The 25,211-nt window shown below is 44.2% G+C and overlaps 1 protein-coding gene across 1 annotated transcript in view; it reads right to left on the minus strand.

The window, feature by feature from the left end:
* The window catches only part of SLC9A2 (solute carrier family 9 member A2), an 87,943-nt gene extending 65,571 nt beyond the window's left edge, over positions 1 to 22,372 (minus strand). The window contains exon 1 of the mRNA XM_079940831.1: positions 21,585 to 22,372. Coding sequence (XP_079796957.1) covers positions 21,585 to 21,891 — 307 coding nt within the window. The 5' untranslated portion in view covers positions 21,892 to 22,372. The remainder of the gene's footprint in view (positions 1 to 21,584) is intronic.
* Positions 22,373 to 25,211: the final 2,839 nt, after the last annotated feature.

The following is a 25,211-nucleotide window of genomic DNA, read 5'->3' on the forward strand; positions in this document are numbered from 1 at the left end:
AGCTTCAGAGCAAAGAAAATTACCAGAGACAGGGAGGGACCTTAAATAATTATAAAAGGGCAAATCCACCAAGAAACTATGGCAAGCCCAAATGTGTATGTGCCAAATAACAGAACTATAAAGTATATGGAAAAAAACCTGATAGAATTGAAAGGAGAAATAGGCAAATACATAATTACAGTTAAAAACTTCAACACCTCCTCTCTCAATAATTGGTAAAATAAATAAGTAGATCAGCAACGAACAGGATCTAACTCTATAGAAGACTCCAACCAACAACAGCAGAATACACATTCTTTCCAAGAAGCCACAGATTATATACCAAGATAGAACATCTCCTCGGCCATAAAAACAAATCTCAACAAAGTTCAAAGAACTGAATCATACAGAGTACATTCTCTGATCTCAACAGAGTCAAACTGGAAATCAGTTCACATACAGAAAACAGGAAAATCTCTCAACTTCTAGATAATCTATGGGTCTTCACACCCACTAGGATGGCTGTAATCAAAAAGACAGATAATAACGAATGTTTTTGTGGATGTGGAGAAATCGGAACCCTCATGGGCTGGTGAGAATATGAAGCGTGCAGCCATTTTGGAAAACAGTCTGGCAGCTCCTCAAAAAGTTAAAGACTTATCACTTGACCTAGGAAATTCACTATTAGGTGTATATCCCGAAGAAATGAAAACCTGGCCACATAAAAACCTGTACACAGACATCCGTAGCAGCATTATTCCTAATAGCCAAAAGGCGAAAACAACCCAAACGCCCATCAACTGACAAATGGATAAACAAAATGTGGTAAAACCGTACAATGGAAGCTGATTTGGCCATAAAAAGGCTGGCATACTGTCACATGCTACCTCAAGGATGAACCTGAAAATGTGCTAAGTGAAAGACAGAGTCACAAAAAAACCACATACTGTATGATTCCATTTATAGGAAATGTTCAGAATAGGCAAATCTACAGAGACAAGGTAGATCAGGGACTTCCTAGGGCTGGGGCAGGATGGGGAAATGGCCCAGGCATAGCTAAAATATACGGAATTTCTTTTGGCAGTGGTGAAAATATTCTAAATTTGATTGTAGTGATGGTTGCACGTCTGTGAATATCCTGAAGACCATCAGGTTGTACATTAAATGGGTGAAATACATGCTATGTAAATTACATCTCAATCATACTATTCAAAAAAATCCATGGGTCAAAGAGGAAGTCTCAAGGGAAATCAAAAAATTGAACCGGATGAAAATGAAAATGCAACATAGCAAAAGGTGGGACACAGCTAAAATAGCACTGAGAGAGAAATGGATAGCACTAATGCATTCATTAGACAAGAGGAAAAGTCTCAAGTCAATAATCTAATCTTCCACTTCAGGAACCTAGAAAAAGAAGAGCAAAACAAACCCAAAAGAATCCGAAAGAAGGAAACTAAAGATAAGAGCAGATATCAGTGAAATCGAAAACAGAAAAATAGAAAAAAAAGAAATCAGTGGCATAAAAAGCTGGATCTTCTCAAAGGGTGATGAAATCGACAAACCTCCAGAAAGACTACCAAGATAAGAGAAGACAAAAATTGACAACATTGGGAATTTAAAAGGGTACCACTACAGAGCGGGCGGACATCAAAAGGATGGCAAAGGAATACTATGGACAACTCTACACACGCATATGACACCTTAGATGAAATGGACCAATTCCCTAAAAAACACAAACAACCACAACTCACCCAAAATGAAGGAGATCAGTTGAACAGCCCTGTAAAATAAATTGAATTTGTAATTTAAAACTATCAAAAGAAAAAAATCTCCTGGCTCAGATGGTTTCACTAGTGAATTCTACAAAACAACACCAATTCTACAGGATCTCTTCCAAAAAACAGAGGAGGAAAGATTTCCCAATTCATCTTATGAAGCCAGTACTACCCTGATATCAAAACCAAAGACAGGACAAAAAGGAAAGCCAGAGACCAATATCCTTTATGAGTATTGCAAATACTGTATTTTATTTATTTATTTATTTGCGGTACGCGGGCCTCTCAGTGTTGCGGCCTCTCCCATTGCGGAGCACAGGCTACGGACACGCAGGCTCAGCGGTCACGGCTCACGGGCCCAGCTGCTCCGCGGCATGTGGGATCTTCCCGGACCGAGGCACGAACCCATGTCCCCTGCATCAGCAGGCAGACTCTCAACCACTGCGCCACCAGGGAAGCCCCGCAAACACTGTATTTTAAAATAAGAAATATGTTTTTGGTCTTTGACCCTCAGTTCCTGGCACAGAGCTCCTAAAACCCTTGGTATTTCCTAAGTGTCTTTTGTTATGTTAATGAGGTCACTTTGGGAAAGTCCCTGGGGCCCCTTATCTTGTCTGCCCCATGGGGGAGGGGCTTCTTAAAGAAACAAAGTTTCACCTGAGAAATGAAGAGGAACAGGAATTGTCCAAGCCAAGAGGGGTGGAAGGGTCTCCCACGGCAGCGGGAACAGCACATGCAAAACTCTCTGGAGTGGACATGACTGTGGTCCATAGGAGGTGCTGCCAGAAATCCAACAGAGAGGGTGAGAATGACCAGTCCTGGCCTTGTCGTCCACAGCCTGGATTTACCCCCGAACTAGTGGGAAGTAGTAACACCCGACATGGTCAAGGATATGAGGAAACAGGTACACTTTTCAATCAAGACATTGACGAAGTGTTTTGAGAGGACAGTGTTGGCCCACGGGGCTCTCTGCCCTCAGTGACCCTGTGCCACAGTCTTGAGAAGAGCTTTCTTGCACTAGAGCACTTGACCCTGCCTTTGACCTGGCTCTTTTCCGGGGATCTTACTCCACATCTACGGAGAGACACACAGGGAAAAGGGATGAGCTGCATGTGTTCTCTGTGGAGGTTCCGATTCCTGAAAGCTAAAAACTGTGTGCCTCACCTTTTATCATAGTCCCTCGCTTTCCTACTTCCAACTTTTCTAGCTGTCTTCTTTAATCTCTAAGTTTGTTCTTTTGTTTCCCAATGGAATGCATAGCCAACTGGTTTATATCTGATTACACTAAAGGTTTATGCGTTTATCACTGCTCGCAATTTGCACCTTTGTCTCGATTTTGATAAGGTTGTAAGAACTACACTATAAAAGTAAAATATTCACTTTAACCAAACACAAAAGAACAAATATTGCATGATTCTTCTTCTGTCAAATACCTAAAGCAGTCAAATTCACGGAGATAGAAAGCAGAGTAGAGGTTACCTGGGATTGGCAGGAGGGGTGTGGGGACTTACTGTTTAATGGGCAGAGTTTCTGCTTGAGCAGATGCAAAAGTTCTGGAAATTGATAGTGGTGATGGTTGCACAACACTGTGAATGTACTTAATATTGCTGAACTGTACACTTAAAATGGTCAGTTTTACGTTATATATATTTTACTGCCATGGAAAAAAATCTTCACTTTCATTTTTCACTTTCCTACTCATTTTTATTAAATAATTATGGCAAAGTAAAATGAAATTTTGACAGAACTGCATAAGCACTGCTACACAAATAAGCATGAAGAGATGATGTTGCTAAAATTGATGTCAGCTGATAGGCACTGTCGCCATGCATATCACCCCAAATATTAACTGGTCAGCTGATCCCCAGCCTCTGAACTGGGCCTTTGAAAGGCAACTCTAGGAGCAGTGATATAAAATGTGCAAAGTCTGAGCTGAGAAGAGTTACAATATTGTTTTAATTATATTTGAAAACTGTTAAATTCACTTATTTTATTCATCAAAATATTTTAAAGGAAAGTGCTTACATGGGACCTGAGAATCTACTGAGACTCTAAGACCAGATATTCTTTTTTTTTTTTAATCTTATTGCTGTATAGTTGATTTACAATGTTGTGTTAATTACTGCTGTATAGCAAAGTGATTCAGTTATACATATACACATTCTTTTTCATATGCTTTTCCTTTACGGTTTATCACAGGATATTGAATATAGTTCCCTGTGCTACAGGGATCTTGTTTACCCATCCCATATATAATAGTTTGCATCTGCTAACCCCAAACTCCCACTCCATCCCTCCCCCTCCCCCTCCCCCTCCCCCTCAGCAACCACAAGTCTGTCCTCTATGTCCGTGAGTCTGTTTCTGTTTTCACAGTTATGTTCGTTTGTGTCGTATTTTAGATTCCACATGTAAGTGACAGATATTCTTATTTAAACTGACAAAACAAGGAAGTTTTCTCAAGGGTAAGTGACACTTTCACTTAGGGTACGAATAACTATCAGGGTGACATTTGATTTACCCACAGAATTTACCTTTCACAGATGATGAAGCTGCTGTGTGATTCAACTGAACATCAGAGGCAACGTGAGAAGGACCCGCCAGCCTCCTAACAGCCATCCCAGCGCTGTTTCCACACCTGGGATCCTTATTCAAGGTGTAAAACGTGAAAGCCTCTCACTTAGATATTCCATAACAGCCTTCGCATTTTTATCAACGGTAAGAGTATGTCACCATTTGTATGTACTTATTTCTCTTTTCGTAACATGATCCCACTCTGAGAATGGCACTTATTTTGATTATTATTAAGTGGACTATGTAACAAATTCCAAGTGATCCTGAGTGTGTAAGTGTCCCAAACAACAGACTCTGCTGCCTTCAGTATAACCAGGTATAAATCCGAGAAGCAAAATTTCAAATAACATGAAAATGTCCGGACCAGAGGGCTTCCCTGGTGGCGCAGTGGTTGGGAGTCCGCCTGCCGATGCAGGGGACACGGGTTCGTGCCCCGGTCCGGGAGGATCCCACATGCCACGGAGCATCTGGGCCCATGAGCCATGGCCGCTGCACCTGCGCATCCGGAGCCTGTGCTCCGCAACGGGAGAGGCCACGACAGTGAAAGGCCCGCGTACCGCAAAAAAAAAAAAAAAAGTCTGGACCAGAGTTAGCAAACTGGCAGGTCACAGGCCGTCATGGCGAGCAGGCCTGTTTTGTTGTGTTCATCTGGTGTTTTTAAATATTGAGCTAATATATGGAAACAGAGTTTGCACATACAAATTCTCTTGTCTGGTTTATCTTGAAAAAATCAGCAGATTGGGCCCTCTGTCCCCCGCTCCATATCAATGTGTGTAGGGGGGCAACCAGCTTTAGCCAGGACAAGGGTTGGTCCTCCAGCTCTCCTGCCTGCTTCCCCGACCCTGGCCCCGCTACAAGCATCTCACGGGACCTGCTCACGCACCACTAGGCCCACTCCGTGTGCTACCTGTCTAGACCTCAAGTCCAAAAGCCAAACTTCAGGTGCTACTAAGACTGTAGTGGAGACTGGGGAACCTTCCATTCTATTTCTCCTCACTAGTCTTTTTAGACTCCTGACTTCAAGTCTCAGCTGTGCCAATGAGATCCCAGCTCAGGAACTGAGATTCCCTGAATTAAACATGTGGCTTCCCATCTCTTAAGCAAGTGAGTGAGGGGCCAGAGGCCTCCCTGTCCCTGCTGGGCTGGTTTCTGCCAATGGGCTGAGTTCTCTGACACGTGCCGGCCAGCGCATGGAGGTGGTGACGTTCACTTCTGCAGGCGGACGTAACATCTGAGGGTACACTGCCACTGGCCTGGGAGTTTCCTGTCCACCGGAGGCAGGTCAGATCCTGATCCAATCCTGGAGCCAGGGCTGGGCACGGATTTGACTCACGCCCTGGTCTCATCACCACCTGCACTAAACCCATCCTTCAATCTCAGACTCGTCATTTCTCTTCCTGGGCCATCAGTCAGATGAGATCAATTCCCAGTATTATATATTCCTCTGTATAAGAAGTTGGGCGCAAAGAATTAGCCTGTATCTAATGAGCAGGAAAAGTATTTTTGCTGAGTAGACTCTGCAAACATCCATAGCTAGAAATTTCATATTTAGTTTTTAACTGGCAGCCTCATGACAGACTTAGAAGTTGTGTGTGTGCGTGTGCCTGTGTGGCGGTGTGCATAACACACGCAGACAAGGACACACACACACACACACACACAGAGTCATCCATGAAGCCCTTCAGGTTCACGGTGCTTCATGTAAGATACTGTATCCAAAGCTGACGGAGAGTTTCCTGTCACAAAAGGACACATCTGCTGGGGCAAAAGGCAGAGGCAGCTGGAGATGCTGCTTTATATATATGCATACATATACACACACACACACACACACACACACACACACACACACATACATACATACATATGGAGCGGGGAGACTATATCTCTCTGGATTTCAAGAAAAGTCACAAATCGAAAAAATAACAAGCTCTCCCTTCAAATGACAGAGTTCTTTGGTCCCACCCATGGAGGTGTTTGGGAGGAACCAGGCTCTGAGTAGGACTAGGGTGTCTGGGAAGATGCTCCTGGCACTGGATCCCTCGGTCCACGGGGTCCTGGGGCCCAGCAGACAGGCCCAGGGGGCTCCCAGGCTTCTGCTGCCCCAATCAATCCGCGGCAGGCCAGTCACGAGCAAAGTTCTCCTGGCTGTTAAAGAGGCTGAACCAGGGCGGCGAGCCCAGTGAACACATGGCAAGATAAACAACCCATTGATACAGCCCCCCACCTTGTGCCTCACGGAATTTCTAGAACCCTCCGATATCTCTTTAAAATCTATTCCAGTGGAAGGACAAGCACAGGCCCCCTTCACTAGAGGGCTATGTCCGTGGTCCACAAGGTCACTATTTGTCCAGGGATTTTCCAAGAGATTGACATGCAAGAGACGGGCTGGCTAGTCAGCATCAATGTAAGTATACGTATGATAATTATTTTGCATAACGATCTTGTAAAAAGCAAATCAATCTCTTCCTTTCCAAGATAAGAAACTGTGCTTGAAGTCTGAGGGACACCAGTGAAGAAACAGTAAATAAGTAAACAAACACACTGTACTCTTCTGTAATCGTATTTCTCACGTCTTCCTTAGAGTTATTCATGGTTTTGAATTTTCTATTCCGTTGTTTACCACTAGCTGGCTTTCAAAAAACCAAAACCAGTTATGTACTTTACCGCCTTGGCTACTTCCTGCCAAACAGACCATCTTGGATGACTCGGGTAACGGGTCATACTCTCCTTCCTGAAGCCACAGGAGCAAGGGGACGGGGGATGGGTTCCCAGGATGTTCAGTTCTTGCTATCAGCACACTCAGATTCTAGGGCAGCCAACAGAGGAACGACGTGAGGTTTGTATCGTATCAATTTTGCAAAATGTTCCGTGAGCACAGTGCAGCCGAGGTGGGATACACATCCCACACCATCCAGACAGACAGCCTGGCAAAACTCACCCCCGAAGCTCACCAAGGCAGCAGCTCTGCCTCAGGAAATAACAATGACCCTGGACAGCTGTCGAAGTATTTCTGCATATATGACACCTGGGCGTGAAAGACGTGCCTCCCAACACATATCTCATCTGGAGGAGTAAAGTGATCTGGGGGAGTTTCTCACACAGCCAGGTGGGAAACAAGATCCTTGCTGGAAAAATGCTGAGCGCCGGCCCTGGCCACGCTAAGTATTCTTATTCAGAAAAGTCTCCAGCTTGTGTTTCACGTAAATTGCAGCTCAGAACTGTCGCAGAACTTGTTCTGCATCCGTCCGGACTGCAGGTTTAGATTGTACGACTATGAAGCGAATCCTGCAGCCCTCAGCATCCTTAATTTTACTGGGTTTCATCTCCTTGTGGCTCTAGACCACCCCCCCCCCTTTTTTTTCTTCATTTTCCATTTTAGTGACAGAAGGGGTTTGACCAAGAAAGGATTAGGTTTGGAAGAGATCGTTCAGAGGGTAAAAACTTTCCAGCGTATAGGCATTGTTTAGGGGGAATTACAGAATCCAGGGAGTAGTCAAGTTCTGGTGACTGTTTCAGAACAGACCCTTTGCAGAGCCTGCTGGCAGATGGGGGCGGGCAGGGAGGGAGGAAGCTCTGAGCTGGGGAGTGGTGATAAAACTGTAACCTAGATTCAAAATTCTCCATGCAGGGCAACAGTTGAAAGCAATTTTTCTTTTATTGCCCCGGGTTAGATGTTAAATCCTGGGATTTGTCGTTCAGCCCATGCGTTGGTAAATGAGTTATGGCAATTTGGGTTTTGCTGTTTGCCCTCTGTCATCGTGAAGTTGTACGAGGCTATCCAGGGAGCCTACCCCATCCACCCAACCACCTTGTGCCAGAGTTTTATTTTCTGTTTGGTTTTCAGTCCTTGAAGAGCCTGCCTTCCAAACAAATTGACCACTTGCTTCAAATAAGCAGATCAAAGTATAGGAAAAGAACCCACAATTGCCGGTAATTGCTACCTGATTTTATTTTTCAATCAAGTGGTTGCTTGCACTCAACTCTAGTCAGCAGTGATTTACATGGTGGGGACCTATGGGCATACTGGGGCCCCGGGCTAAACTAAGAATGCGCCCTATTTGGCAAATTGACACTCTTTCCAAACGTCCTAGAATCATAACATTTTTGTCCACTTTGCTTCCTCTCTGGCTTCTGATCACCAGCTCCGTGGTCTTCATACACCCACGTGTCGTACCATTTGCCTTTCACTGCAAAGACCACCAGGGTTTCAAGGAACATCAGAATGTATGAATCTTAAGGATCGTTATGTAGATTCTTAACGGCTCCACCTTCATCAGACTTAGTATTGCTTCATCAAGATAATAGTCAAACTTACTAACGCACTTAGTGGAAACACGGAGGACCGGAGTCCTGCCAATGATGCACATTTGTCCAAAGATTTAGGATCAGTAAGTAACAACTCCCCTGATGTCACGTGACTTCAAAACACAAAGTTGAAAACAGCAAGACCAAATGAAAAGAAAAAAACATACAAAACAAACAAACAAAAATCACTGCAGAGAGTAAAGTCGTTAAATACATACATCAGCTATCGAATCAACCAATACCTTTGGCAAAACCATTAGCACTTAAAAGCCGGGTTAAGGATGAGGTAAAGTAAAATAAAGACTCCTGTGAGAAGTAACACTGATGCTAGATGTCAGACAACTGAAAATATAAAACAGTATTGAGAATGTAGACGTGGTAGTTTTACCACCCAGCGTTCCAAGCTCCACAGAGAAAGACAAACACAAAAGATACAACGTATCAATCCCGGAAACCTCTACAGGAGGAGGGAGGGACAGAGTGGATAATAAACAAACAACCACATGTCAGATAGTGATAAAAGCTCTACAGAAACCCGGCCGGGACTACAGGGCACAGAGAGACTGGGGCTGGAGCTGTTGCAGGCAGGCATATGTATTTTCTAATTCCCCTAAAAATGTGAGCTCAAGCTAGAGGCGGCATCTTCCTGGCCTTCCAGACAGTTCACCAGAGAAAGCACAAAGAATGATGCACATTCTCCTAAGGAGACCAGCTGATACCAACAGTGTATCACTCCCAACCCTGCAGAAGGGAAACTTCCATCAGATAGGAGAGGGGGGGCTGTGATTTCTCATCATCCCTCCTCTTCACCATTCCAGTGTTTTGTTAAAGAAAATGTACAGTCAGCCAACATGTAATGCTGCTTTAGGATACTGGTGATAGAGAAGGTCGGTGGACAGTTTTAAAATAGCAATAATGACTTTGGGTAGCATTTGTTTTAAAACTCTTTCCCATCCAGATTCCTAAAGGAGCCCCGTTTGTACACAAAGGAACTTGGAAATCTACTGAAAAGTGCATTTCCCCTGCCTGTGTGTGAGTGGACATGTCTGGGGACCCCAATGACACTGAGTAGACTCAGCAGCTCAGTGGTGTCAGGATGAGGGTCTGGAAGAGAGGCTGCCCCTGCAGAGAAGGGCTCACCTGACTCTGAGTCTTCTGTTTCAAGACAGGAACCTGGGATAAAACGAAGCATTTTCTTTTCCATTGCAAATTAGCTTACAAAAGCAGAATGATGATTTTTAAATATGTGCAACATCAGAAACCGAAATATGCATGATTTAGAGAGAAACCTTTGCATAACAGCAGGAGACAGGAGCACCTAGACAATCTGACGACTTGCTACAGAACCACTGGACACGAGAGACTCTGGGGGGCATAATGCTCTGAGGCTTTGGAGGAGGAAGCAGGACATCTGTTCTCACGCAAGGGCTAACCAAATCTCCAAGGCTGTAAGGCAGCAAGTTTTCTAAGTGGATTAACTGTATCCTCCCAACAACCCTATCAGGAAGCGACTGTCATTATCCTACAGATGAAATAACTGCGGTTATAGAGGTTTATTATCTCACCCCCGGATCCACAGCTAGTAAGTGGGTGAGCTCAGATTTTGGGGCAACAGAGCCTAAGTCACCACTCCAAGCATGTGCAATAAACGCAGATGCATGATAAGGGACAGAGTGAATTATCATACAAGTTAGTATATTTCAGAGGGAAAGGGCACAGTATTAAGATATGTGCTAGGACAAGAAATGTAAACCATGAACACCATGGACAAACCAGGATGGATGGTAACCTTCGCTACCACCTGATTTAAGTGAGATGAAACAAAAAGTATCTTTAAACATTATCTAGTTATTTATTTACACAATGATTGTTTATTGAGTACCTACTACGTGCCAGGCACTGTTCTAGACAGTGGGTCAAACAGATAAATTCCCTTCCTTCGTGGAGCTTACGTCCTAAAGTGTGCATATGTGTGTATGTGCATGTGAGTGTGTGTGTGCGCAGTTCAGTAAGTGTGTATGCATGTGCAACAGTGAAACAGATTTAACATCTTTTCTCCTGTAAATCTGTTGAAATAGAACTTTGTCCTATTAAAATTTACATGGTAGCTCAAGTTATAACGGGTTGAACCTCTAACCTATGAATCCTTAATATGCTAAAAACATATTTCAAAAGCGTTAGAATTCTACCTTCCCTAAGTTAGGGAGGTGGAGAGGCCAGACCAAGATTCAGGCATTCTAGATGCACGTTCTAGCTCTGATACTACTTAGGTTACTCTGCCTTCTTGTAGCGTTTTCTGTCCTACGCGGTGCACAGTCACCGTGAGATCACACTCACCTTAACTCTGCAGTCACAGCTTGCTTTCACATGTTATTTCAGTTGGTCCACACAATGACCCTACGAAGCGGGCAGGACGTTATTTTTGTCCCACTTTACAATGAAAATCTGAGACGGTCCAAACGACATAATAAGGCTTCAGCAGGAAACTCGAGCGCAGGCCCCTGGGTCCAGGTTAAGGGCGAGCGAGACAAGGCACATCGAGGCGCTCTGGAGACCACGGACGGAGGTCTAGAACTTCATATTCGTCTCCACGGAAGGCGGGGTGACAGGGTGAGGCACAGCGGAGTGACCGAGTACACCTGCCGCGGACCCACCCCTTCCACTTAACAGCTGTGACACCTAGGCTCTCTGAACCTGTTTCCTCACCTAATTTTTAAAACTGGAGGTCCTAATGGTGCCTGCCTCCCAGAGTTGCTGTGAGGATTAAATAAGATAATGGGTGTAACGCACCTGACCCAAATACCTGGCGTGGAGTAAGGCTCCACCCTTGTCTGCTATTGTTATTCTACGAAAGAAGCCACCATAGAGGGATCACCCAGCCTCACCCGTCTCCACCCTCCATGCCACAGTAGAAGACTGCGCTGGGGCGCATTGCACCGCTCAGGTTTCCCAGCCCTTGCATCACAGGAAACAAGCTCAGGAATCGGGAGCAGCAGAAACGGCAGTGGCAGAGTCACAGAAATATGGCAACGGGGTGTTTCACGGCCCTGTGCCTCCGTAAGGGGCATCCAATGGTGAACAAAACCTTTAGGCTGCCTTAGAGGAGTTCCTCCAATGCAGGGTGGGCGTGTGTACTCTTTCATTTTCAGTTGAGATTGCTAAACGTAATGGTGAATTCGATTTTTCTGTCTTTCAACACGTGAGCCTTTGTATGCCAACACTGCGGAACGACATGAAATTCACCTTTAAAATACGACTTTGTCCTTGCTGGTTATCCATTTCATATATAGTGGTGTGTATCTGTTAACCCCAAACTCCTAATTTATCCCTCCCCCGATTTCCCCTTTGGTAACCATAAGTTTGTTTTCTATGTCTGTGAGTCTGCTTATGTTTTGTATATAAGTTCATTTGTATCATTTGTTTTTAGATTCCACATATAAGCAATATCATATGGTATTTGCCTTTGTCCAGTTTACTTCACTTAGTATGATCATCTCTAGGTCCATCCATGTTGCTCCAAATGGCATTATTTCATTCTTTTTCATGGCTGAGTAATATTCCATTGTGTGTGTGTGTGTGTGTGTGTGTGTGTGTACACACATATATATATATATACACATATATACGCATACATATACGTATACACGCATATATATGTATATATATGAAGGAAGAGGGGAGGGGGAGTGGTATATATATATATCACATATCCTTTATCCATCCCTCTGTTGATGGACATTTAGGTTGCTTCCATGTCTTGGTTATCATAAATAGTGCTGCAATGAACACTGGGGTACGTGTATATTTTTGAATTACAGTTTTCTCCAGATGTATGCCCAGGAGTGGGATTGCAGGATGATATGGTAGCTCTATATTTAGTTTTTTAAGGAACCTCCACAGTGGCTACACCAACTGTATAGCACAGAGAATTATACTCAATATTTTATAATAAGCTATAAGGGAAAAGAATCTGACGAAGGATATATATATATATATATATACATATATATATATATACACACACACACATATATATGTATGTGAATAACTGAGTCACTTTGCTGTACACCTGGAACTAACGCAACACTGGAAATCAACTCGACTCCAATCGAAAAATTAAATTAAAAGAAATTAAAACATATGATTTTGTCACAACCACAAAGAAGGCCTTCAGAGAGATTCCTGTGCCCTCCCCTGGAACTACTGAAGAGGGAGAGGAATACACACATCTTCAAACAGGAGTAAACTATAAAAGTCAAGATGAAGAAAGCCCTTGGACAGTATGAACAATGTGCAGGATTGTTGCAGGAAGTACGTCAGTTATGATTCATTACATTTAAGAGATGTAACTGCAAGAGAGTAACTATAACTGTGCGTGTCTCATTTAGCATGACAAGACACCATTGTTCACACAACACTTTAATGTAACGAACACATGTTTCTCTTGGTCTAAGTTTCTTTTGCTATAGAAGTAAAATCTTAGTTGTAAATGTTTTCCTTCCCTACAGAGTATCTCATATTATCCCCATGGAAATATTAAACAGATGACACAGATACAGATCCCTGCTTCTACTAATTAAATGCAAGAACCAAGCAGGGAAGACTTGCCAGGATCACAACACAAAGCTGATGGCAGAAGTGGAGCTGAACAGGGTCTTCCTACTTCTAATCTGGAGATATCTTTTCCAAAATGTAGGTCCAACACTTCTTCAACTGCTGAGCTATTGCTCTTCTACCCAAGTATGGAAATATAGCAGATAAAACAAAGGCAGAATAATCAAATCCTTCATACTGAAAAACTAGGAAAGTGCATACTATTTTCACCTTACATTAAAGAGAACCCATTATGATAGTCCATAAGCAGGACATATCCATGGACTTTAACTATTACATAGAAAGCACTTTTTTTAAAAGTACCATGTAAAATGTCACTGAGTAATCCAACAATGTGGACACAGAGCCTCCTCTCACTACAAACATATAATATTGATATCTAGCCACACTCAAAATAAAGGAAAATGGGTAGGAAGCCAGGAATAAGGACAGAAATCAAAACGAGAGATGTCAGTAGGATTTCAAGCCACAGTGAACCAGGGGGAACTCCAGACAAAACGCCTGCCCTGTGTGCTAGGCTCTGGCGTTTGAATACCCACATGAGGACAAGAAATGTGACTTCACACCAGTAAGGGAAGGACTCACGCATAAATTCCTGAGTTCCAAGAGCTACTTTGTCCTAAATAAAAAAATAAATAGTGAAAGTGGCCTATAGTCAGGAAAAATGGTAGGAAACATGTCAACTTTTTATGGCCTTGGGCAGAGGGAAAATTCAGCTGTGAGTTATAAAATTCAAGGTCTACCCCACCTTATAAGATATATATAAGATCTATTTACCTAGAGTCTTTCAGGAAAACCAAATTCTTGAGTCATATAGGAAAGCCAAACTGAGAACCAAGCTAAAATCAAGCTAACACTAAAAACCAATCATTGAAACCCTGGGTCCCAGCAAGAACACGCAAAACCAATTTGTAAGAACCTTTCACAACATGAGGAAAACAGACCACTACCAAGTAAACATCCCAGAAAACATCTCAGAATTTAAGTTATGCGCCAACAATCATACTCCTGCAAAATATGTAGGAAAACGTACCTGGGATGTGAGCCAAGGCAGTCTGGCCTGGCTCCTGCTAAAGCAGGTAATCATATTAAAACTGAAGTGTAACCACAAAAGGAATAGAAACAATGTATGATAATGTATAAAAAAATGAAGGAAAAATTTGACTAAGCCAAAACATGGCAAGAAAAGAAAACTGAAGACACCAAGGAAAAGCACAGTAAACAGAGAGCAAAGTCCAAATATATCGTTACGCACGATATATGTAATTATATGTCTCCTTAAACTACAGATATTTGAAAATTTAAATTAAAGATACAAAATCAGCTACAAGTGGTTTAATAAGCTACAGTTAAAGGAGAATGATCCAGTTGATTTGATAGTTATGGTAAGGGAAAAGATATGTCTGGAAAATATAGATGTGAGAAACATAGATACAGAAAAAAATACATTTGCAGAATGAAGTTTATTTTGAACAACAGTAGGAATATAACAAAAAATAGACTCTGCGCCACAAGAAAATTATTTAAAATAGAGAAGTTAATACGTAACTTAAAAAGTAAAGGAAGAATCCACTCAGAAGATATAACAATATTGAACGAGTATTTACCTAATAACATAGCGTCAAAATACTGCTATAGAAAGCAAAAAATGAGAAAATTACAACAGCAACTGACATCACAGTCTTAGAGGTTGATTTTAATGTACCCCAGAACCTAAGATATAAAGTAGCCCCAAAATTAGTAACGCTATTAAAAAGTTGAGCACCGTAATTTGAAATTTCATCTAGTCCTCTGTGGGTATGTATATATGTGTGTCTGTATATGTACACACGTGCCTGTATCGTCCCTGCAGACGATAAACAGAGAATACACAATCTTTCAAGCAAGCCTTGACATGTACTTTTAAATGGCCACCTATTAAGTCACAGAGGATATCTCCATCAGTATCAAAAATCAATCAGGTCTATATAACCAAAATGGACTAACATATGAGTAAAATGAAAAATAACCACACATCTCTATGTGTTTATTAATGAACTACTACAATTCTAAATAATTACTGGGCTACAATAAAAAAAATCTCAAGAAAATTTAAAAATACTGAAAACTGAACACTGAAAACTCTTTATATCAAATCTATGCAATGCAACTAAAATAGGATCAGAAGGATATACTTCTAGCCTTAAATACATATATTGCCATTCCTCTAAGTTACACCCATTTGGGTCATGAGAATTCATATTTAAGAAGAGTTTCATTTCATCTCATAAAGCAGTTATTTGACTTCATAGAGACCAAATTGGATTTTATAGACTTTAAATTGGTGGCTGATACATCACGCAGTCATCTTTTCAGTTTTATCACTAATATGTTGTGTTAAGTTCTCCTCAGAATACAGATGGTTGCATCATCTCCCTGAATTCTTTAGTCTTTGCCATGTTGTTTATTGTTATTATTATAATTTGCAATAAAGATAAATTTACATAACTTAGAGTATCACGAATACGTTTTGTTTGTAACATAGTCAAGTGTCAGTTTTTCATTGCTTTGAATTTAATGAGAACAAGTAGTCATATTTTGAAAAAATGTATTAAGGGAAAATGGCTTATTAGAAGTTATAACAACTAAAGTAAACTACTGAAATAACTTTGTCCATTTTAATAAGACTAATGTCATTTAGCCATGCCAACTGTGGAGCTTATGAGTTCATAAAAATATTTATCATTGAAAATACTGAAAGCAATGTTAAATATGTTTTCAACTGTAAGTGTTTTTTCAGGGATTAATTACCTTTGTAAGGTGGGGGTCAACATATTGGAAAGCAAGTAAATTCAATAATTAATGAGCTAAGCTTGCAATTCAACAATTTTTTAAAAAAAATAACAAAATACAGGCTTCCCTGGTGGCGCAGTGGTTGAGAGTCCGCCTGCCGATGCAGGGGACACGGGTTCGTGCCCCGGTCCAGGAAGATCCCACATGCCGCGGAGCGGCTGCGCCCGTGAGCCATGGCCGTTGAGCCTGCGCGTCCGGAGCCTGTGCCCACAACGGGAGAGGCCACAACAGTGAAAGGCCCACGTACCGCAAAAAATAAAAAAATAAAAAAAAATTTTAAATACACCCAAATAAAGTAGGAGTAACTGAATAATAAAGTTCAGAAATTGATAAATTAGAAGCCAACCAGAATCTAATTCTTTGAAAAAGAAGCCAACCAGAAAAATTCATAAACTGCTATGAATTTTGATCAAAGTAAAGAAAGATAAAAATAACAATATTAGGAATAATAAAGTAGAACTTAAATACAAAGTGGAGATTTTTTTAATCATAAAAAATAAATTTCTTCCCATAAATTTAAAAACACAAATGAAATAATGTCTTTCTAGAAAAATAAAAATACAGATTCCGAAACTGACCTAAGAGGACATAGATAAGCCAAACAGAACTATAAACTTTAAAGCAATTAAATCATTGGTGAAAATCTACCCATATACAAACCATCCAATTCACTTGGTTTTATAGTGAGTTTTTAAAACCCTACAAGGAACAAATAAGTTTACACAAAAGGTTCTTTGTACACCTCTTTAGGGCTTCAAGCTATATGAAAGAATTCTGTAAAAAATAAACCATCTTATCAATGATAAATATTATTCTCATTCTTAAAGTTGATACAAAGACTAATATTTTGGGTAGAAAATCACCTGCTATTATTTTAAAAGGTACCAAAATATGTCTTTGGTAGAGTGCAGTGATAATTCTAGAAGGCGCCTGAAACAGTCTTTAGAAAGAGACCCACTGAAGTCATCCTTTGGACAGAAAACAGGAAATGTATGGTTGGCCCAATAGGAAGAGTTGGAGGTTTTGAGGCGGTAAGAAATTAGAAGTCTTCTTTGAGCTCTATTAGGAACAAACACAGGCCATCAGGAGGACCTGGCTTTAGACGTATGTTCAAAGCGAGATGTGGTTCAAATAATACGTGAAGACCATGAGCTTCATCCACTGACCAACCAGCCAGTAAATATGCTTCAGGAAAACAAAATATGACGAAAAGAAACAGATCAAAGGCAAGGATAGGTTTTTCCAGAGATCAGGATCTCAGTAACCAGGTGGATATTAACCAAAGAAAGTCTGGTTTCTATTTTAAATTCAGCAGAGTCTGGAGCCCAGAGGACCAAATTGCTTTGTCTTTCCCTTAAAATAATAACACAAGTTATTTATTCAAGACAACAGGACGAAGAGAAGTGGAAAATGCTGCATCCTAAGCCCAAGTTCAAGGGTAAAGGAAGTGAAAAGGGCAGGTGAGAGCTGACACCTGGAAGAGGCAAACAGGCCAGCTTCCCAAGACTGCAAGATAAATGAGGGAGTGTCTGGGGGAACCACTGAGGACACAGAAGGGGGCTTTGTTACTTTCAACAGCAGGGGGACCCACTGCTTTGTCCCAGCACCCTGAACAGAGGTAGAATGCATGCCCAAGTTTACCCAGTTTAGGACAAATCCCACTGACCCACGTCATGGGCAAGGAAATCAGAGGACACAATCTTAGAACACTCTAGGAAAATTTTCTCTTCTTCATTCTTTGGCTACCTATTATTCCAAGCTGTAGAACTCCATCCCTGTATACAGGATTTACCAAGCAAAGTGAGCATTTATAACTTAAAAAAATCAACAGTTCAGGGCTTCCCTGGTGGCGCAGTGGTTGAGAGTCCGCCTGCCGATGCAGGGGACACGGGTTCGTGCCCCGGTCTGGGAAGATCCCACGTGCCGCGGAGCGGCTAGGCCCGTGAGCCATGGCCGCTGAGCCTGCGCGTCAGGAGCCTGTGCTCCGCAACGGGAGAGGCCACAACAGTGAGAGGCCCGCGTACCGCAAAAAAAAAAAAAAAAAAAAAAAAAATTCAACAGTTCGTTCGAAATATAAACATTCAAAATGAAAGAACAATAAGAGTTCACATGCATGAGGATCTAAGTGAAAAACAAATTGGGAGACGTTTCTTGCCAAAATTTTTTTTAAAAAACTTTTCAAAGGAGGGCTGAATTTGCTATGTTCTTCTATTTATTTAACCTACTTCACACACACATACACAACATCACCATCGTCATCATTTTAGGAAACTTTCTTCTCTACAGAACTTTCTTTTTGACCAAACAAATTAGAAAGTCGATTACCCCTGATAATCAAGTAAAACAATGAAAAGCTGAATCATTCAATACACTGCCAAAATTGCATATTCTCACTTCTGACTGTAGTTATTTCTAAGTTTATATTGTGCAGCAATCTCGAAAACGATTCCGAATTCACCCTCGGGCATGATTTCAACCTCCTACAAATGCTATCAGGAGCCTCCGTTGCGGGCAATCTGTGATCCCCGTTCAGCTTAATCACTAGCAACGTTTCTCCATGTTCTCTGGGGCAGGTAAGCTCAGGTCCATTAGGTACACAGCATCAAAGTACCCCAAATAGAAACCATGGCATTTTGCGTGTGTTAACACTCCTGTTACCCCATAGCCTCACATCCCCCTGCACTGCTCGATTCATCACCCTACCCAAACGTGAGCCAATTAAGTCATATGAGTCCTGCCAAAGCAACAGTTTTTCCAGTGCAAGAGTTGAAATGGAATTTAATGGCCAGACCACAGTTTAATGGGCTGTAAAAGTGCCCTTGGTACCAGCACAGTCTTCTCCAAAGCCAAAGAGAAAGTTGAGGGCCTAGGGGAGGTAGAGGGGGGATTCCTGGGCATTTCCCAGCTCCTCTAGGAACAGCGCAGCAGCAGGAGGACAGGGCTGGATTATATCAAGGCAGCACCTAGAAAAGACCCTCAAGCACTAGCTTTTGGTACTGGAAGCCTACACTTATTTCTCTGAGAACCGTAGCCTTCACCCCACCACGGCGGTCTCCACTCCACTCAGACCGTTCTGGCTGGGAGATACGAACGTCTGTCTGTTTCCATCTTGGCACCACCTCAGGTGCAGGGAGGAAAGAGGAAACAGTAGTCAGAGAAGCTCCACTTTTGGTACAGGCAAAGAGACAGGCAGGACAGCAAATGCCAGGGAACAGAAACACATCTGGATGAGAAAACTGCCCACAGGCAGATGAATACACCTAGGAGCTCACACAAGCAAGAACGCCTTCTAATAAAATACCATACAATTAACACGATAGCGTCACGTAAGACGAATAGATTGTGATGGAAAAAAGCAAGTGTAAAAAGGCAATGCTCAGAATAAGAACGCTTGGAAAAGGCAGAGCCTAAAACAGAAGCAGGAAAATGCAAGAGGCAGCCCAGTCCAGGGGAAAAGGAACCGCAGTGCCAGAAAACTGGTGGAGTAAGCCCTGCTACTCTTCCACCACTCCTGATGGTGACAATATTCAGCACTCACTGCAGGCCCAGCACTGTCCTAAGAAGGGTATACAGATCTCTTCTCATTTAACCCTGACACCAAACAAGCCTCCAGGGTAGACAGGAAGATGAGACATCGGGCAGAGCTGGCTGGAATTCTGGCTCACCATCAGGCAGCAAGGTAACTTCCCTAGCTCTCAGTTTCCTCCTATCTGAAACGCGGTCATCATACCTGTCCCGGGTGGTTGTGAAAATTAGAGATAATGAACTTAAGTGACTACTAGCGGCTGTTATTAGTGTGATTGATCAGATTAAAATAGTCACGAGTGAGGAACAGAAGAAAGAGCTATAATTGAATAGAAATGGCAACAGAGAAGTAGTCATGGAAACAGGGCATGAAATCACCCCTTTGGTGACAGAGGCTCAGAGAGAGAAAGAGTAGACAGCGCCTGCGCTTGGCTCCGCGCTTTGTGCGTCCGTGGGCAACTCGGGCAAACTCTCTGAGTTTCAGTTTCCACCTCTACCGAGTGGGTATTAATATCTGCCCTTCCTACTTGGCAGGGCTGCTGTGAGGACCGCATGAGATGGCACCTGCGTTTACTATGACAGGCAATGAGTTTATGCAAATGTGCATAATAGACAGGGACATCCTTTCCCCCTTATCCCATTTCCCAGGCGAAATTAAAACACTCAACTAGTAGAGCCACGTCAAAACCAGGCAATTACCGGCTGCAAAGCCTTTAAATAGCACATGCCTCCTTTGGTCACCATGAACAGAAGCTAGTTAATTTAATCTGACATCGAAGGTTTGTTTCGGGCTTACCTCCTGCACCCTGCACTTTCTATAAACCATCCCTGCTTTGCGCTTCCCTCTCAATTTAGGCCTTTGCTTATTCCTCTCTGGAATGTTGTTCCATTTCATCTCCAATTGACCATCTTCTGCTCATCCGTGAAAACCTAGTTTAAACGCATCCTCGGCATGAGGAAGTGCTTCCCTTCTCCCTACACTATGTATCACCTTTTCTGAATGTCTTATCCCACCCAGCACTTTCCTGGATTACGAGTGCTGTGGTGTATGCCATCTTTCCCACCAATCTCTAGGCTTGGAGGTGCAGCAATGTTTCTTTTCATCCTTTATGGAGACCTTAGAGCATGGGACCTCTCAAGGAGCAGATGTATAAAACAGACGCAATAATGCATAAATTCTGTCGATCTGATAACTTTTTGAAATCATTACAACAACAGTAGTTGCCGTATTTTAAATTCAAAAGTATTTAAAATATAAAGTACAAGCTCCACGATCCTAACACAAGTTTATGCGGGGTGAAAATAAATGAAGATGAGAAGATCCATTCGGAGGCTCCTGCTTTCCAAAGGAGACTAAAATGTAGTTTGGAAACGTGGGTTAATTACTTTCAAACATGCATCTGGCTTCACTGGCCTCAGTCACCACGAAAATGCTTCCTGGAGAGTGACAGCCTCAGCCCAGAGGAAGGGAGGAGACAGGGCGTCCCCGTCGTGCTGCAGGCACTCAGGTGTCCCTGGTCCCCTTCCAGGCACCTCACTAGTCAGGTGCACGGCAGCGTCTGCGTCCCTGCCAAGGCACGTCTCTCTCCCAAGCATCCAGGGCTTCCACCGTTCTAGCCTGGGTGCTGCTGGCGCCCCTCTCCCAGTAGGTGAGACCCATGAACTTCAGCCCACTGCCCTCCTTCCTCAGTAAAGAGGTCTCAGCCTCAGCAGAGGGCTCTCACACTCGGCGTTCCAGGCAGAGCAAGCCGCAAATCGCTAAATTTGTACGGGTTAAAACTCCGGGGCTATTTCCAGGCCAAGGTCCACTCAAGAGCCAAAGCATGAAACTGCCCCTCCCAGGGTCCCTTTCATTGAAGCTGCTCTGTCGTCCCTGCCCTGGTCCACGGGGAGGCGGCCACGACCCAGAGGTCAACTCGCCGATCCGGGCACCCTCCCGGCCTTGGTCCCCGCCGCACCCCGCGGGTCCAGCTCGCTCACCGATCTTGGCCAGGGAGGCCAGCAGGATCCACAGGGTGATCTCGAAGGGGATCTGCACGTGGGGGTAATCCAGGGTGAACACGGGCAGTCGGCTCTCCTCGAACGGCGTCGTGCCCGGAGCCACCACGCTCGCGGGGCTGGGCGGGCTGGAGCTGGTGCCCATGACCCGCGGCGCGTCCAGCAGGGTCTCGGCCAGGGCGCCCGCCGGCCCCGCCACCTGCAGGAGCAACAGCAGCAGCAGCAGCAGCAGCGGCTGAGGCGGCGGCGGCGGCGTCCGCCGGCTCCGCCGGGTACCCGCCGGCTCCATGAGCTCGGCTCCCCCCACTGCCGTCGTCCCCGAGCTCGGCCCTCGGCGCGCTCAGCGCATCGCCCCGGAGCGGGCAGGGCCGCCCGCCGGGCCCGGCACGGAGCGGGCAGCAAGAGCCGCCGCCGCGGGGCCGGAGGTCTGCAGCGCACCGACCGGGTCCCCGCCGCGAGCGGGCGCGGCGCCTGGTGGGGGCGCACGGGACGCGAGGCCACGGCGCGGAGCCTCGGCGCCCTCAGCCGCCCTCCGCCGCCAGCCGCCGGCCCATGTCCCGTCCGCCGCCCGCCGCGGCCCGCGGGCGGGGGCGGGGCGGGGCGGGCGCGGCGCCGGGGCCGCGGGGCGGGAGGACGGGCCCGGGGCGGGCGCACGACGCACCGGCCGAGCCCTTGGGCGACGCGGGGCCCGGAGCCGCGGGGGCGGCGGCCGCGCTCGCAGGGGCCTCACGACGCGCGCCGAAACCCGCCAGCCTCGGAGCCTGCGAGCTCTGGGCGGAGGGGCCGCGCGGTGGCCGGAGCTGTCCCCGCCCCGGAGGCCGCGGCGGGAGTCCATCCAGGGAAGGGGCCGTCGCGACCCAGGCGGCGCGCGCAGGGGACCCGGGGCGCGGGGCCGGGAGGAGACGCCGGCCCAGCCCGCGCCCCGCAGAGCTCCGTGCCCCGTAGGGAAGGTTCAGAAAAGCCTCCTGTCGTTCCCCTTCCTGGGCTTAATCAGGTCGCGCACAGGGTACGCTCTCGGGGCGCTGAAGCTCCCCGTGCAGAACTCCGGTTCCCACGCTCCCATCGAAGCCCTTTCTTTTCCACCGTGTACGGGTGTCACTCATCGGGCCCCTGTCGCTTCCACTTTTCTCCTCCCCGCCCCCGTCACGAAAAAGAAAAACATCCTCTCTGTTTTCAGGCTTCGAGGTGTCCATGTCCGCGAGCAGCAGAACCACCATTATTTCGTGGAAAGCCCGTGATTTGCCGAGCTCAGATTGACCGGCTCCGCTAATTACAGGACGGTCTGAGGGCAGGGCAGGGGAGGGGAGGAAACGTGGTTCTTCTGCACCCGAAAGAGCCTCATCCGCCAGCGCAGCCCGTCCTCCTGGTTCGCACAAGGCGTCTTAGACCTGCCTGCAATCTGCTGTCCCAGCATCTTTATCACCAGGAACTGAAGGGACCCTAAAAGCTGACCAGTTGTCACTCAATTAACTGAAACCATTTTCCCTTCGATATTTAGGAAATAAAATCCTTCTCTTTTCTCATTTTTTAAAATGTGTCCAAACATAGGTCCTGCTATTACACACCCTGCAGTTCAACATTCAAAGCAGATTTTCTTTTCAAAGTTCTAACACAGGGAATTTGTGAAATGTCAGCAGAAGGTACAAGGAAAAAAAAAAATAATTAATAATCCTCCACCTAAACAGAACCATATAAGGAACAGCCATCTTCGGACCTTGAAAGTAATGCAGAGACAAGTCCAGAATAAAAATGGGAGGATTCTAGGAGCTGGCACAGAACGCTTCACGTAATACTTTATAAAGCATAACTGTTTCAAAAGTGCAACAGAACAGAATGTAAGGATGTTCTATCCTCTTAAAAACAAAAAAACATGGAGCCATGCAAAAATCTGCCTCCTCTTCTCTATTGGAAACTTTCTGCTGGAAATTTGTATTAAAGGTGAGAGTCACATTCCTCATAAGGAAGGAGCAGCAAATGACAACTGCTTTAAAAAAAAATGTGCATCTCTACATGGGAAGCTCTATGCAAGGTGTTTTGCTTGTATTTTTCTTGTTGTTGTTAATCATAAAAGCCAAAGAGATAGACATTCTTGTACCCATTTTATAAGTGAAGAATTATAGATGCAGAAAGGTTTGAAAACCATCAGAAAAGCAAACAGACTTACCCAAGTTTACAGATCAAATAATGGTCCAAAAGGAATTCAAGCCCAGGCCTGTCCATGTAACACTCCTTCCATCCCACCCTCCACCCTGTGACTATTTACCCCAAAAGAGCAGGTCAGTTTCTCAGGTGCTTTCAAATAGAATAGTGGAGAAAATTTTAGGAATTATCCACAAAAGCCATAGCAGAATAAAGCCTTATTTCCAGTAAGTGACTCAGGCCAGTTCTACACATCGAGTGAAATAATGGTAGGACAAGGGCACATTCAGACAATAATTTCTAGAAGTTTGGGTCACATAATACTTTTAAGAATAATTGTGCCTCAGAACCAGGAAGATGAATGACAAATCGACGTTTCTGGGACCTCCCTGCCCATGGTAGCTGTAGTGACTACAGACTCCAGTATCACTTTAACTTTATGAATCTAGGCTAGTGCAGTTAAAGGTTATCAACCTTTTCTTACACTTGGAAAAATGCTCTTTTATTTATTCTTATCCGTGGAAGATGAACAACTTGGTTTAAAAAACACTTTTTTCATTTCTCCCCTAAAGCAAATAAGAAAGAGTTAAATTGCACCCGCTTGCTGACAAGGACTTGGCTGAGCCATTTCTTCAAAGGGCCCCATGACTGAAAGATCCCGTCTCTACTAAGTTAAAATCGTTAGTGGCTTCCTAAGTGGCAGTGGCCCCCCTGCACCACTGCGTGGCGCCAGCACCCTCTCCGCGGGTCAGCGGCCCCCAGAGCGTCCAGCCCTGTGTGTGAGCTTGATCGGGAAACCAGGAGACAGGGAAAGCCTCCATCGTCGGGTACTAGTATAATAGTCAGGAGAGTACCTAGTGATAGTGAGAACTGATATTCCACACTATTTATTCTTTACAGATTTTTATAATATTCACACCTTAACTCCCCCTTCTTTGAAATCTGCATTGCACAACCACGAACGCTTGGTTTCATAATAATATTTCAATTCAAAAATCTTTGCCTGTAAAAAGTTGACGCTTGTAGTACTGTTGATTTTTTGGGGTTATATTTGAGGTCTTAAAGTCTGAACTAGCTTCCTTTTTTTTTTTTTTTTTTTAAGACTTAGTCCTCAGCAAAAAGCTGGAGCCCTCTTCTTAGAGAGCAGCCCTATCGAGGAGCATGCAGTGGTATTTTATTGGTTTTTATTGGTGGTTTTTATTGCTGTTCGTGGAATTAAATGCTTTTCTCTCTTTCGTTTTAGCCAGAGGTATTTGTTTCATTTCAGCAGAGAAATGTTTTACTATCTGAAAAGCTACTTTCTGCAAATTCAAGGTTATAAATGAGTGGCACTTTTGACATCAAAATCTCCTAGTCTATTTAAGATGAGATTCTGTTTTCAGATATTCAACCAGGAAGTTTTTCAGAGGCTCAGTTTTCCTTCACAAAATGAGAGACTTGGAATAGGAAACTTTCTTTCCTTATAAAAGA

The sequence above is a fragment of the Stenella coeruleoalba genome (genome assembly GCF_951394435.1).
Source record: "Stenella coeruleoalba genome assembly, chromosome: 13".
Classification (NCBI taxonomy): domain Eukaryota; kingdom Metazoa; phylum Chordata; class Mammalia; order Artiodactyla; family Delphinidae; genus Stenella; species Stenella coeruleoalba.